Source organism: Urocitellus parryii, chromosome 5, assembly GCF_045843805.1.
Source record: "Urocitellus parryii isolate mUroPar1 chromosome 5, mUroPar1.hap1, whole genome shotgun sequence".
Classification (NCBI taxonomy): domain Eukaryota; kingdom Metazoa; phylum Chordata; class Mammalia; order Rodentia; family Sciuridae; genus Urocitellus; species Urocitellus parryii.
The window spans coordinates 102,051,843-102,067,107 of record NC_135535.1 but is presented as its reverse complement, the minus strand read 5'-3'; the positions used below and the strand labels follow the sequence as shown (position 1 = coordinate 102,067,107).

Genomic DNA, 15,265 nt, shown 5'->3' with positions numbered 1-15,265 from the left:
ACATATCCAATCTGAATTCTGAAACCTAGAATCATTAGTTAAATATTTTGAGGTAAACCATGGTCCATTCATTTTTCAGTCTTAATGACCATATGATTATTATTTCTCCTGGATTCATGGCTGTCACCTGATGTTTCTGATGATCTCATCCCAGTTCCATACTCTATCCCCTGTGCTCTGGTCCTCCCACATCTCAGGCCATTGGCACTCAAGTGTGTGTGCTCTATAAGAACTAATCCTATGCTGGCCAATTGACTTTTAGAAATCATTCAGAAAAAGACACTTTTAAGTAATCAAGGTAGGAAACCTGACATTCTAGAATTGTGTTATCAGATCCAGTGAAGATCTCTGCAAATAGTAAGTTTAACTCTGATAGAAACTACCTCATAACTTCTACCTGAGACATCTAACTAGACTATGATGTGCTTAATCTCATTTTTTGTTTTTTAAACAATTAATTCTCCTACTTATTTGGTAGGAATTGAAACTTAGCTGCTGCCTTGCTATAAAAAACTCCATGTCTTACACAGTAACCTCTGCAATCTGAATGTAGGTTCTGCCAACTGATTGGCTGGGGAAGGGAGTACCAGAGGACAAGAATACCCTTCTCCTTTTCTTTGTAAATTCAATTATTGACATGATTCTTTCTCCTCAGAGACTCCAAAGCTCCGCCTGGTGGACAGTGGCAGTCGCTGTGCAGGCAGAGTGGAGATTCTTCACCAACATTCTTGGGGCACTGTCTGTGACCACAGCTGGGACCTGAATGATGCTCACGTGGTGTGCAGACAAATGGGCTGTGGAGTGGCCCTCCATACTATACTTTTTTCACAATTTGGGAAGGGATCAGGGCCCATCTGGCTGGAGGACCTGAAGTGCACAGGAGAGGAGGACCAAGTGTGGAAGTGCCCTTCTCTAGGCTGGGGGCAACACGATTGCACACACAAGTGGGATGCAGGTGTCATCTGCTCAGGTATGGTCTGCACATTCTCCACTGCATAAGAGAATGGAAAATATCAAAAGTGTGTATGTGATTCTAGGGAAATAAGATACAGACAAGGCACCAAGGACTAAGAGGTCTCCATGGACCCTGGGTATCCAAAATAGCAGTGGGCAATGTGATTTAGTTATTTATTGTAAATCTCAAATATTGTCCTTTCCCTTCTTTGCAGTCATACTTAAAATGATAGGTTTTGTTTTTGTGTAATCATTTCACTTAAAATTATCTTCATAATTTTGTTTCTATTGATTTACCTATAAATTACCACACATATCTTTTTTCAAAAGGTAGACAAGAATGGGGCTTGCTTTTTTCATTTGAATTGAATGTTTATATATTACAAAGATTTATAAAAAGAGAGAGGGAGACACTGAAGAAGGAAGATTTGCCCTTTCTCAACCTCAGACAGCCCAGCATGAAGAGAAATGCATACTTTTGGGGGAATGGAAAGGGAATTAAGCCCAGACCTTACACTTGAAACTCAGTAGTATGCCTGCAACAGTTAAACCTGGTGCCTGACAGAGCCCAACAATACTGTCTCCATGCCAGTAACTTCACACTGAGACCCTGGAACTGTGTTTAGTTGGGCAGCAAAGAGACCCTCCACCACAACTATTCCAACCCCTAGCAGAAGAGAGGAAAGCAAGACTCTCTAAGGATCAGGGCACAGTGCTGGCATAGGACTTTGTCTTAGAGTTTAGTGCCAGAACAACAGTGATCATACACAGTATTGAGCAGGAATTAGAGGCCTCAAATGTAGCACAGAGATAACAGAACAAGACCTATGTGCTGGTGGGATAGACTAAAAAAGAGCCTGCTGCACCTATGGCTGGTTCTATGAATTTGGAGCCTTGAGTCCACCTCAGCTGTAGGCCACTCATAGCATAGAGGGCCTTGGTACCTCCCCACTTCTGTGATGTCTTAGCAGGCTGTGGCTTCAAGGTGTGATGTAGCATTGTACCATTGTTGGCCACAGGACTTCCTACCTCATTCCTCCTCAACCCCTGGAGGCACAATATGGAGAGGGTTTAGGCTCTGTGTGAAGATGAAAAGTTAGTTGGACAATTGTGACTGGAAGCCTCAGATTCTTATCTCTATAAATTATAGTACAGCTCTCAAAGATGAAAGATAGAGACTCTCAAGCATCAAGAGAAAAAAAAATAATAACATATAAGGATATCCTGATTCACCTGATGGCAGACTTCTCAAATGTAAATATATAAGTCACAAATGAGTGCCATGAGATTTTCATATAAATGAAAAAACCTGCCAATAAAGAATAATGAATCAGCAAATATATCCTTTAGAAAAAAAGGAGGTACAAAGACCTTATCAGACATCCTGCATCCCCCACACAAATTACCATATGACACAGTAATCCCAATGTTGAGCATTTTTCCAAAGGAAGTGAAATAACTATGTTAAAGAGACATCTGGACTCCCATGTTTATGGCAGCACTATTCATAGTAGCTAAGAAATAGAAATAATCTAAATGCCCATCATCTGATAAATGGATAAATAAGTGAAATACAATGGGATACTATTTAGGCATAAAAATGAATTAAATCCTTTCATTTGACATAACATGAATGAGTCAAGATATCATTAGATTAAGTGAAATAAGTCAGGCAAAGAAAGACAAGTATTTTATAATCTCACTGTATGTCAAATATGTAAGAGTTGACCTCATAGATGTTGAGAATAGAATTGTGGTTACCATAGACTACAGAGTATAGGGAATGGGAATGGAAGACAACAGATTGATCAATGAACAATGGGTTTTACTTAAATAGGAACAACAAGTTCTGGTGCACCGCAGCACAGTAGGATGACTATAGAAAACAATAATGAACTACATTTCAATAATTAGAAAAAAGCATATTGGAAGCTTTTACCAAAAAGAAATGAAAACTTTTTGAAGAGACAAAGAAATGCAATGCATACATACATTGGCACGTCAATTTACTTAATTAATATGTACACTATGTCAGTACATTTCAGTTAAACTACATTTACTTAGATGGAAATGAAGGAAAACATAAAGTGGCAAGATATGGGGAAAATTATATAGTTTATATCTAATGGAAACAATGATACAAGAAGAGTATATTGTCAGATAAATTTGATAAGAATGGGACAGGAAGACAAATACAATTTTCTGAAGAAGACAGAGGAAGCTTATAGTATGTGGGGAATGACCTTTAAAGGTTGATAAAGAGCACATAAGGATTACCTGGATTATCTCAGCAGTACTTAAGACCCTGGTATAGGAAGGGCAATCTGTGTACATTGTGTTAACACAGTATACTCCTCCTGCACAAAAGGAGGAAAATGATTTGCAAGAGTGACTCAAAGCTGAGGCATTGAAAAGGTCAAAATAGAGGAAGATAAGGTCCCTTGAATGACACTTTCATAAGAAACCCGAAACATGACCAGAGAAGCAATGTGTCTATGGAGCAAAAGATCAGAGATTTATATGGCTGCAATGTGTAATTTACTGGAGTGAGAATGACTCATATGAATCAATAGATTTCTGCAGATGCAGTTTTTCTTCCTTTTTCCACCCAGTGGCTCACAAACTTCAAATGGCTTAAAACTGCTTTTCTCCCGGCTGGATGTAAAGCTCTGCAAAGATAATGACATTATTTTCTTTACATATGCATACTCAGCACCTAGAAACACATCTGGAACATGACAAATTCTGAAAACATGCTACTGTGGTGAATAACAAAACAGGGAAGCAGACTCTCAATATTGTCTTTGTACACCTCTCTCCTATATCAGGACTTTCTCCCTAGAAAGTTCAGATTGTGTCTCCTTTGAAGACCTCTCTGCTGCATTTTTATCCTTTCCCCATCAGTGGCATTTCTACCCATACTGGGTAAATTCCATTTTGATGACTTACTTTGAAAAGAAAAAAATGAACATGTTATTTTTCCAGAGAAAGGATTGCTTCTTCAGGACATCAACCTACTATTATTACAATTCTACATCTGTAGTCAAATGCCTCCCCAAAGGTCTGAACCAATACTAAAAATCACTTCCCGATCAACTTCAATAGATATCTAATGGCTTCTTCCAGCTCTACTTATTAATAACAGAATGGTCTCTTGAAACAAAACAAAAAGGCAAATAAGCAGGCTCAAATCTTTTGAGAACTTCTGTTCCTAAATATTTTGGGTGTGGGTACTAGGAACTGAACTCAAGAGTACTCAATCACTGAGCCACATCCCCAGCCCATTTTTTGTATTTTATTTAGAAAGTGACAAACTGATCAATGAGTTTCTTAGCACCTTGCCATTACTGAGGTTGCTTTGAACTCCAGATCTCCTGGATCAGCCTCCAGAGCCACTGGGATTACAGGCATACACCACCTTGCCAAGCTGATCCTACTTCTAAATTCTCTGTTTTCTTTAATGGGAAGGATGATGTAAAGAAGCCAGATTATCTTAGTCACCATTATCTACTTTCCATCTCTGTCTCCCACAATTTAGTGGGATCTTTTCTCATCTCTAAATGGGAAATTAATATAAATTGTCATTTTTGATACATTTGAAATTTTTCATTCTTTAACAAATCTTAACTTAGTTATAATGATTACCTGTGAACTGAAAGTTTCTGAGGATAAAATAGTGCAAAATTAATCCTAGTCTTTTTCTACAGAGTTCAAATTCAGGGGATAGATATAGGGCTTATTGAAAAGGAGACAGACTGACACAGACAGACACAGAATTAGATGTATTACATAGAATAATATGTCCATATTTTATAACACAATATATATTATAATATATATTAATGTATTATATTATATATCATTATACATTATATATTATATCATATTGTTTGTTTGTTTGTTTGTTTATTTATTTATTTATTTCTCAAGTCAGACATTTAGAGCTAACTTTACAAATTCCTCCTCCTAAAGTTGTCTCCAGGCACTTGCTTGTGGAATCTCCATTCTGACACCACTGAATTCATTCTCCACATCCAATTCCCGGGAAAAGAAAAGATTTTACAGCTTTCCTGAGATATGTAACTCCCAATTCCAACCCTAGATACTAATTATACTGGTTATGTTCTTCCACAGGATTTGTGCGTTTGGATGGAGGAGATGGACCCTGCTCTGGACGAGTGGAAGTGAATTCTGGAGGAGGATGGACTCCAGTATCTTATGGGAATTTCACATTGCCCACTGCCCAGGTCATCTGTGCAGAGCTGGGGTGTGGCAAGGCAGCATCTTTTCTCTTGGACCTGACCCTGAGAGACGCCAGTGAACAGATCTGGCCTGAAGAGTTCCAGTGTAAGGGATGGGAGTCTGAGCTCTGGTTCTGCCCCAGAGTGCCCTGTCCTGCAGGCAGCTGCCAACACAGAGGGGCTGTGCAAGTTGTCTGCTCAGGTGAGACCCACAGCAGGACTTTAACCTTTTTGCACACTCTGTTGTGGTTACAAATGTGAGCTATTACTGAAATCCTGTCTTCTCCTGCCAGAGTACATAGAAGTCAGGCTCATGAAAAATGGCAGCTCTCAGTGTGAGGGTCAAGTGGAGATGAAGACCTCTGGAGGCTGGAGAACACTCTGTGCCTCCCACTGGAATATGGCCAATGCCAATGTAGTTTGCCGTCAGCTGGGCTGTGGAGTTGCCATCTCCACCCCAAAGGGAGCATATTTTGTTGAAGGAGGAGATGAGATCTGGATAGACCGATTTCACTGCTCAGGGTCTGTGTCCTTCCTGTGGAATTGCCCTGTGACTGCCCTGGGCGTTCCTGCCTGTGCCCATGGAAACACAGCCTCTGTGGTCTGCTCAGGTAAGAGAGGTCAGGGCTGACTGGTACTTGAATGACAGTCTCTAAGAGCAGATATCATGGAGAGCAGACTAGAAATATGAGATATTCCTTGGGGAAATATGACTCTTCTCAGTGATCTTTCATTTTTCAGACTCTGTCAAGTGTTATTCAGAGGAATTATTTTGATTGAAAAAGGCTATAGCTTTATTATTGCTTATAGCTTAAGCACACAAAAAAATAAACAGAGTAAAATGAAGAATGTACAAATATGTTCTGCAAAGTTTTCTCGAATCTTAAACTTCTGCTACCACATTTACTTCAAACCTTTTTGTTATTTTTTAAATTTGTTCTTACTAGCTATACATGATAGTAGAATGTATTTTGATATATTATACATATATGGAATATAAATCCTCATTCCTCTGATTGTACATGGAGTAGAGTTACACCAGTCATGTAATGCACACAGGGTAATAATGTCTGATTCACTCTACTATCCTTCCTACCCTTATACAACTTCCCCTCCCTTCACTCTCCTCTGTATAATCCAAAGTAACTCTATTCTTTCCAACACGCACCCACCTTAGTGTGAATTAGCACTTGCATATCAGAGAAAACATTTGGCCTTTGGTTTTGAGGGATTGGCTTATTTCACTTAGCATGATAGTTACCCATTTGATTGAATGGCCAATTTACTGCCAAATGCCATAATTTCATTCTTCTTCATGGCTGAATAATATTCCAATGTGTATATATACCATATTTTATTTAACCATTCATCTGCTAAAGGACATCTAGGTTGGTTCCATAGCTTAGCTATTGTGAATTGAGCTGCTATGAACTTTGATGCACCCTGTGGCTATACCATACTGATTTTTAGTCCTTCAGGTATATCATGAGTGGTGGGATAACTGAGTCAAATGGTGGTTCCATTGGAAATATTCTGAGGAACCTCTATACTACTTTGCATAATGGTTGCACCAATTTTCAGTACTACTCACCTTGTATGAGTTTGCTTTTTTCCCAAAATCCTTGCCAACATTTATTGTTACTTGTATTCTTGATAATTGCCATTCCAACAGAAGTAAGATGAAATCTCAGTATAGTTTTAATTTGCATGTCTCTAGCTACTAGAGATCTTGAATTTTTTATATATATATTTGTTGGCCAATTGTATTTCTTCTTCTGTGAAGTGTCTGTTCAGTACCTTAGCCCAATTATCTACTAGGTTATTTGGGAGTGGTTAAATTTCTGAGATCTTTATTTACCCTGTAGAATAATCTGGAAATAATTTTCTCCTTATCGGTATGCTTTCTGTTCATATTCTTTATTGTTTTCTTTGTTAAGAAGAAGCCTTTTAGATTGAATCCATCCCATTTGTTTCTAGATTTTATTTCTTTCACTTTAGGAGTCTTGTTAAGGAAGTTAGTTTCTAAGGTTTCATGGTGGAGATTTGGGCCTATTTTTACTTCTTTTAAGCACAGGGTCTAAGGTCTCAAGCCTAAGTCCTTCATCAATTTGAGTTGAGTTTCATGCAGGGTAAGAGATTTGGACTCAATTACATTTTGCTACATATGAATTTCCAATTTTCCCAGCACCATTTTTGAAAAGGCTATCTTTTCTACAATGTATATTTTTGGCACCTCATACTAGCTGAAAGATAGTATGAGATAACTGTATTTATGTGGGTTTGTTTCTGTGTCTTCACTCTCTACAACTGGTCTGCCTGTCTGATTTGGTGCCAACACCATGCTGCTCCTTGTAACTATAGCTCTGGAGTATAATCTAAGGTCTTCTAATGGGATGCTTCCAGCTTTATTTTTATTGCTAAGGATTGCTTTGGCCATTCTGGGTCTCTTATTTCTCCAAATGAATTTCATGACTTATTTTTTGGATTTTCCATGTAAGAAAATCCATTGTAATTTTAATGGTAATTGCATTAAATCTGTATAGTGTAATTGAGAGTATGACCATTTTCACAATATTAATTCTGCTATCCATGAACATGGGGGTTCTTTTCAACTTCTGTGATGTTTTTCATTTTTTTCCTTTAATGTTCTGTAGTTTTCATTGTAGAGGTCTTTCATCTATTTTGTTATACAGATTCCCAAATATTTTAATTTTTGCAGCCATTTGAATGAGATGGTTTTCTTAATTTCTTTAGGAAAGCAATTGATTTATGGGAGTTAATTTTATATCACTGTACTTTGCTGAATTTATTATTAGTTCTAGAAGTTTTCTGGTGTAAGTTTTTTGGGTCTTCTAAATATGAGTTATGTTGTCAGCAAATAGGCATTGTTTGAGTTCTTCCTTTTCATTTAATTTCTTCCTTCTGTTTAATTGCTCTGGCTAGAATTTTAAGAACAATGTTGATCAAAGTAGAAAAAGAGGGCATCCTTGTCTTGTTCCAGTTCTTAGAAGGAATGCTTTCAGTTTTTCCTTGTTTAGAATGTTTTTGGCCTGGTATTTAACAAAAAATAGCTTTCACAATGTTGAGGTATGTTCCTACTCTCCCTAGCTTGTCTAGTTTTTTGAACATGAAGGTGTGCTGTATTTTGTTAAATGCTTTTTTTCTGCATCTATTCAGATGATAATAAAATTCTTGTCTTTAAGCCTATCAATGTGTTGAATTATGTTTATTGATTTCTGTATGTTGAATGAAACTTGAATCCCTGGGATAAACCCCACTTGATCATGGTGCACTATTATTAATATATTTGTATAAGATTTACCAGAATTTTAATGAGAATTTTTGTATCTATGTTTATCAGGGATATTGGTGTGAAATTCTCTTTCTTTGATTTGTCTTTGCTGTTTTATCAGAGTGATAGTGATAGTAGCTTAATAGAATGAGTTTGGAAGGATTGCCTTCTTTTCTATTTCATGGAATAATTTGAGGACTATTAGTGTTGATTGTATTTTTAACTTATTTTTGAAAATGACAGAATAAAGCATTACAATTTTTATTATATGTATATAGCACAATTTTTCATATCTATGGTTGTACATAAAGTATGTTGACACCAATTTGTGTCTTCATCTTTCAGTGTATTGATATGATGAATTACATTTGTTGATTTCCATATGTTGTTTCCCAGTGGTGAATCCCACTTGATAATAGTGCACAATTTTTTGATATATTTTTGTATTCAATTTACCAGAATTTTATTGAGAATTTTTGTATCTATATTCATTAGAGATATTGGTCTGAGGTTTTCTTTCTTTCTTTCTTTCTTTCTTTCTTTCTTTCTTTCTTTCTTTCTTTCTTTCTTTCTTTCTTTTTTTTTTATGTGTCTTTGCCTGGTTTTGAGATGAGGGTGATATTGGCCTCATAGAATGAATTTGGAAGTGCTGCCTCTTTTTCTATATACTGAAATAAATTGAAGAGTATTGGTATTAGTTCTTCTTTAAAGGTCTGTAGAACTTGGCTGTGTATTCATCTGGTCCTGGGCTTTTATTAGTTGGTAAGCTTCTGATGGCATCTTCTATTTCATCACTTGATATTGGTCTGTTTAAATTGTCTATATCTTCCTGATTCAGTCTGGGCAAATCATATGACTTAAGAAATTTATCAATGCCTTTACTATCTTTTATTTTATTGGAGCATAAGTTTTCAAAATAATTTCTAATTATCCTCTGTATTTCTGTAGTTTGTGTTGTGATGTTACTTTTTTCATCATGTGTGCTGGTATTTTGAGTTTTCTCTCTCCTTCTCTTCATTAGTGTAGCTAAAGGTCTGTTGCTTTTATTTATTTTTTCAAAGAACCAACTTTTTGTTCTGTCAATTTTTTAAATTGTTTATTTTGTTTCAATTTCATTAATTTCAGTTCTAATTTTAATTATTTCTTGCCTCCTACTGCTTTTGCTGTTTATTTGTTCTTTTTCTAGGGCTTTGAGATGTAGTGTGAGGTAATTTATTTGTTGACTTTTTCTTCTTTTAAGGAATGAACTCCATGAAATGAATTTTCCTCTTATTACTGCTTTTATAGTCTTCCAGAGATTTCAATATGTTGTGTCTATGTTCTCATTTACCTCTAAGAATTTTTTAATCTCCTCCTTGATGTCTTCTGAAACCAATTGTTCATTCAGTAGCATATTCTTGAGTCTCCAGCTGATGGAGAAATTTTTATTTTTTTATTTTGTCATTGATTTCCAATTTCATTCCATTATGATCCAATAAAATGCATGGTAGTATCTCTACATTTTCATATTTGCTAAGAGTTTCTTTGTGGCATAGTATATGGTTTATTTTAGAGAAGGATCCAGGTGATGCTGAGAAGAAAGTGTATCCGCTTGACACAGGTTGAAATATTCTATATGTGTCAGTTAAGTCTAAGTTATTGATTGTATTATTGAGTTCTATAGTTTCTTTATTCAACTTTTGTTTGGAAAAGTTGTGAGAGAGGTTTGATAAAGTCACCCAAGATTATTGTGTTGTGGTCAATTTGAATCTTAAACTTGAGAAGTATATGTTTGATGAACCTAGCTGCACCATTGTTTGGGGCATATATATTTATGATTGTTATGTCTTGTTGATATGGTTCCCTTAAGCAGTATGTAATGTGCATATTTATCCCTTTTGATTAGCTTTGGCTTGAAGTCTACTTTATTTGATACAAGGATGGAAACCCCTGTTTGCTTCCACAGTCCATGTGAGTGGTATGATTTTTACCAACCTTTCACCTTCAGTCTGTGTATATCTTTTTCTATCAGATGAGTCTCCTGGAAGCAGCATATAGTTGGGTCTTTTCTTTTAATCCATTCTGCTCGCCTGTGTCTTTTGATGGTGAGTTTAAGCCATTAACATTCAGGGTTATTATTGAGACATGGTTTGTATTTCCAGCCATATTTGTTTAGTTTTGTTATTTATCTTGACTTGATTTTCTTCTTTGATTAGTTTTTCCTTTAGGGTACTACCTCCCTCTGCTGATTTTCATTGTTTTTTTGTTTCCTCTTCATGGAATATTTTGTCAAAGATGTTTTGTACAGCTGGTTTTCTAGCTATAATTTTTTTAACTTTTGTTTATTATGGAAGGTTTTTATTTCATCTTCAAATATAAAGCTTAATTTTGCTGAATACAAGGTTCTTGGTTGGCACTCATTTTCTTTCAGAGCTTGATCTACATTATCCCAGGATCTTCTAGCTTTCAGTCTCTGTTTGAAAAATTTGCTGTTACCCTAATGGGTTTTCCCCTATATGTAATCTGATTCTTTTCTCTTGTGGCTTTTAAAATTCCCTCCTTGTTCTATATGTTGAGCATTTTTATTATAATGTGCCTTGGTGTGGATCTGTTTTGCTTTTATACATTTGACATCCTGTAGGCTTCTTCAATTTGAATTTCCAATTTATTAAATAAATATTGAATGCTTCATGAATTTGCATGTCATTCTTGCACAGGGGCCATGCTAATCTTCTCTGTATATTCCAATTTTAGTATAGTTGCTGCTGAAGCAAGCACTTGATTGTATTCTTGACTGATATCCATTTTTCCCTCAAGGTTTTGTAGAACTTGGCTAAGAATCCATCTGGTCTTTGGCTTTTCTTGATTGGTGGGCTTTTTATGGTGATTTCTATTTTAATGCTTGAAATTGATCTATTCAAATTGTGTATGTCCTCCTGATTCAGTTTGAATAGATCATATGTATCTATAAATTTATCAGTGTATTCAAGATTTTTTATTTTATTTTTGAGTACAAATTTTCAAAATACTTTCTGATTGTCATCTGTATTTATATGTAATATATCTTTTTTTTCATCACAAATTTTAGTAATTTTTGTTTTCTCTCTCTTTGTCTTAGTGGTTAAGGATTTATCTGTTTTATTGATTTTTTGCCAAACAACCAACTTTTCATTTTGTCAATTGTTTGAATTATTTATTTTGTTTTAATTTTATTGATTTCAGCTCTAATTTAAATTTTTTTATGTCCTCTACTGCATTTGATGTTTATTTATTCTTGTTTTTCTAGGGCTTTGAGATGTAATCTTAGGTAACTTATTTGTTGACTATGTATTCTTTTAGTGAATAAACTCAAGACAATGAACTTTCCTCTTAGTACTGCCTTCAAAGTGTCCCAGAGATTTTGATATATTGTGACACTATTTCTATTTCCCCTAAGTAATTTTTTTGTTTCATCCATGATTTCTTCTGCAATCAATTGGTCATTCAGTAGTGTATTATTTAATCTCCTGGTGTTAGAGTAGCTTCTATTTCTTAACGTTTATCTTTGATTTCTAATTTTATTCCATTATGATTGAACAGAATGCAAGGCATTATTTCTATTTGTTTTTATTTTCTAAGTGTTGCTTTGTGACATAAGATATGATCTATTTTATAGAAGGATTCATGTGCTACTCAGAAGAAAGTGTCTTTGATCGTTGATAGATGAAATACTCTATATATGTCTTTAAATCTAAATTATTGATTTCATTATTTAGTTTTTTAGTTTCTTAGCTTTTGTTTGGAGGATCTATCCAGTGGTGATAGAGGTATGCTATACTCATGCAGTATTATTGTGTGGTGACCCATTTCTTTTTTGAAATTGAGAAGAATTTGTTTCATGTACACAAATGCTCCATTTGGGGCATAAATATTTACAATTGCTATGTCTTGCACATGTATAATTTTCTTAAGCAATATGAAATATCCTTCTTTGTGCTGTATGATTAACTTTTGCTTGAAGTTCACATTATCTGATATGAGGACAGAAATCCCTGTTTGTTTACATGACCATGTGAGTGATACAGTTTTTCACTTTTTGTCTGTGAATGTCTTTAACTATGAGGTGGGTCTCTTGAAGAGGCATATTGTTGGGTCTTGTTATTTTAACCCAACATGCCAGTCTATGACTTTTGATTGATGGGTTTTGGCTATTTATGTTCAAAGATATTATTGAAATATGATTTGTATTCCCAGTCATTTTGTTTTATTTCTGGTTTTTAATTTGATTTAGTTTACCCTTTGATTGGCTACTCCTTTAGTGTGCTTCCTCACTTTGCTGCTTTTCACTTTTATTTTTTAATTCTTTTTCATGAAATATTTTGCTGAGAGTGTTCTGTAGTGTAGGGCTTTCTATTTATGAATTCTTTTTAATTTTGTTTATCATGGAAGGTTTTGATTTCATCTTCAAATATGAAACTTAATTTTGCTAGGTATTGAATTCTTGGCTGACATCCATTTTCTTTGAAAGTTTGAAATATATTATTCCAAGACCACATAGATTCAAGCATCTGAGTTGAGAAATCAGCTGAGATGAAAATTGGTTTTCCTCTAAATGTAATGTGACATTTGCTTTCTAGCACCCTTAAAAAATGTATCCTTATTTTGTAAGTTAGGCATTTGAATGAAATGTTAGGCAAGAAAGAAAGAGGAACACAAATGAAAAATACATTTCATTTTACTCATCATTTTCTGACTCATAAATTTGGGAAGAGCTCTTGGCATTTGACTCTTGAGATCTGGCATGAGGTTGCACTTGAATGTCACGTGGAACTGAGATCATTTGAAGACTTGACAAAGCTTGGAATCCAGGATAGTTCATTCACATAGCTGGTAGCTTGAAATTGACAGAACCACCTACAAATGTTCTCTCCCACATATACAGTAGATATGCCATAAATAAAATATCCTAAAGAAAAGGAGGCATAACTTTCTAAGCTAGGTTTCTAGGTCAAGCTATTTTGGCTTCACCACATTCTATTGCTTACATCTCACCATGATCAGCCCAGATTCAAGAGAAGGAAGAATGGACTTCACAGGTCAATGGATAGAGCATCACATATTCTGTGGATATGTTTTAAAGCTATATGTGTATTGAATATCTGACTATATATTTTCTCAGTTGTACTTTTAGCACTATTATAGTGGCCTTAAATACCTAAAACTTATAGATAAAATAAGAATGTTAGGTTCACTCACTATGTCTTTCAAGTCTCTGTTTATAAGTTCTATCCTTTTCTTTCTATGATTTTCTCAGTGTATTTTATATATTTTTGTAATTATCAATTTCTACTCTGTGATAATCAAATGTTTTTTACTCATCTTTGGGTTCTTATTTTTAGCTCTTGACTTTTTAACTCTCAAATTTTTACTATATTTTTGTGGTTACATCTCTGCCAAGATGAACATCATGCCATTTAATAGACAATTTATCATGATTACTTAAATTACCTATAAGGAAACACCAATACTAACATGAAAAATATTTCTCATTTTTTCTAATTGTTCTCCACTTAACACTATTTTATGTGATATTTTGGATCAGCATTGTTTTTGAGAAACTATACAAAACCATCAGAAAGTATTTTATTTTGCCTCTTCCAGGTACTCTATTTAAGATACATCACATTATACAAAAACAATTCAAGTTTTTAGAAACTGGGCACCATTATTGTGACAAAATACTTTTAATTCACAAAATATGATACAAGTTTCCTGGTTGTGTAACTTGATTCCTCCTTTTTGGTTCAAACCAAATTATATTTGTGTATGGCCAAAACAATCTGGCAAACATACTGAGATTATCAGTCTCACCTTCTAACTTTGAGTGGGCAAATGCATCCATGGAAAAATAGTGGTTCCCACATTTAATTTTTTCTGAACTTGATTCCTAAAGTCTAGCTATCCTGCTAGCTCTGCAATGTTCTCAAGAAGCACTAACATAGTCCCACTTTCTTAAAGTCACTCCTAGTGCATAACATAAAGCCCCAAAGTGTCAGATTAGAAGCAGAAATCATCATTAGGAGAACAATTCTGAAGATAGGAAATTACTGATCAGGGACTACAGCTTTCAGATGACATCACTCGATTATTATGTAACTTAATTCAGTTTCATCCACTCTACGCCCATCTGTAGGTAACCAGACCCAGCTGCTGCCCCAGTGCAATGACTCCTGGCCTGAGCCAGCAGGCACTGTAGCCTCAGAAAGCCACACTGTCAACTGCTTAGATGAGCAAGGCCCCAGCACCAGAGCCTTCCCATTCCCTGTGTAAATGCCCACTGACATGACCCTGTCTCTCCTCAGACAGCAAAGAGCTCCGTCTGGTGGACGGGGGTAGTCGCTGTGCAGGGAGAGTGGAGATCCTGCAGCAGGGCTCCTGGGGCTCCATCTGTGATGACAGCTGGGACCTGAGTGATGCCCATGTGGTGTGCAGACAGCTGGGCTGTGGAGTGGCCCTGGAGGCCACCGTCTCTGCTCACTTTGGAGAGGGATCAGGGCCCATCTGGCTGGATGAGGTGAACTGCACAGGAGAGGAGACCCATGTGTGGCAGTGCCCTTTCAAGGGCTGGGGGCAACACAACTGCAGTCACAAGGAGGATGCTGGAGTCATCTGCTCATGTCTGTGGTGCACACTGTTCATATGCTGGGAGGACAGGGGAGTGTCTGCAATATTTTTTTTGAGCTTCATACAGGGGTTGGGACAGGGCAGAGGGGAATGACAGTTCCTGTCCTTTCAACAGAGAACTGAGGTGCTTCTGTTT

General features: G+C 35.8%; 1 protein-coding gene and 1 non-coding gene across 2 annotated transcripts in view; one reads left to right on the top strand and one right to left on the bottom strand.

Annotated features, from left to right (window-relative positions):
* The window catches only part of LOC113177347 (scavenger receptor cysteine-rich domain-containing protein DMBT1-like), a 183,070-nt gene that overhangs the window by 125,536 nt on the left and 42,269 nt on the right, over nucleotides 1-15,265 (top strand). Inside the window, 5 exon segments of the mRNA XM_077799079.1 lie at nucleotides 658-970; nucleotides 5,089-5,397; nucleotides 5,489-5,806; nucleotides 14,639-14,735; nucleotides 14,812-15,122. Of these exon segments, the coding sequence (XP_077655205.1) occupies nucleotides 658-970; nucleotides 5,089-5,397; nucleotides 5,489-5,806; nucleotides 14,639-14,735; nucleotides 14,812-15,122 (1,348 nt within the window).
* Nucleotides 11,139-11,240, bottom strand: LOC113177350 (U6 spliceosomal RNA). Its single transcript, XR_003300128.1, has one exon. It is a non-coding gene; the product is annotated as a U6 spliceosomal RNA (small nuclear RNA).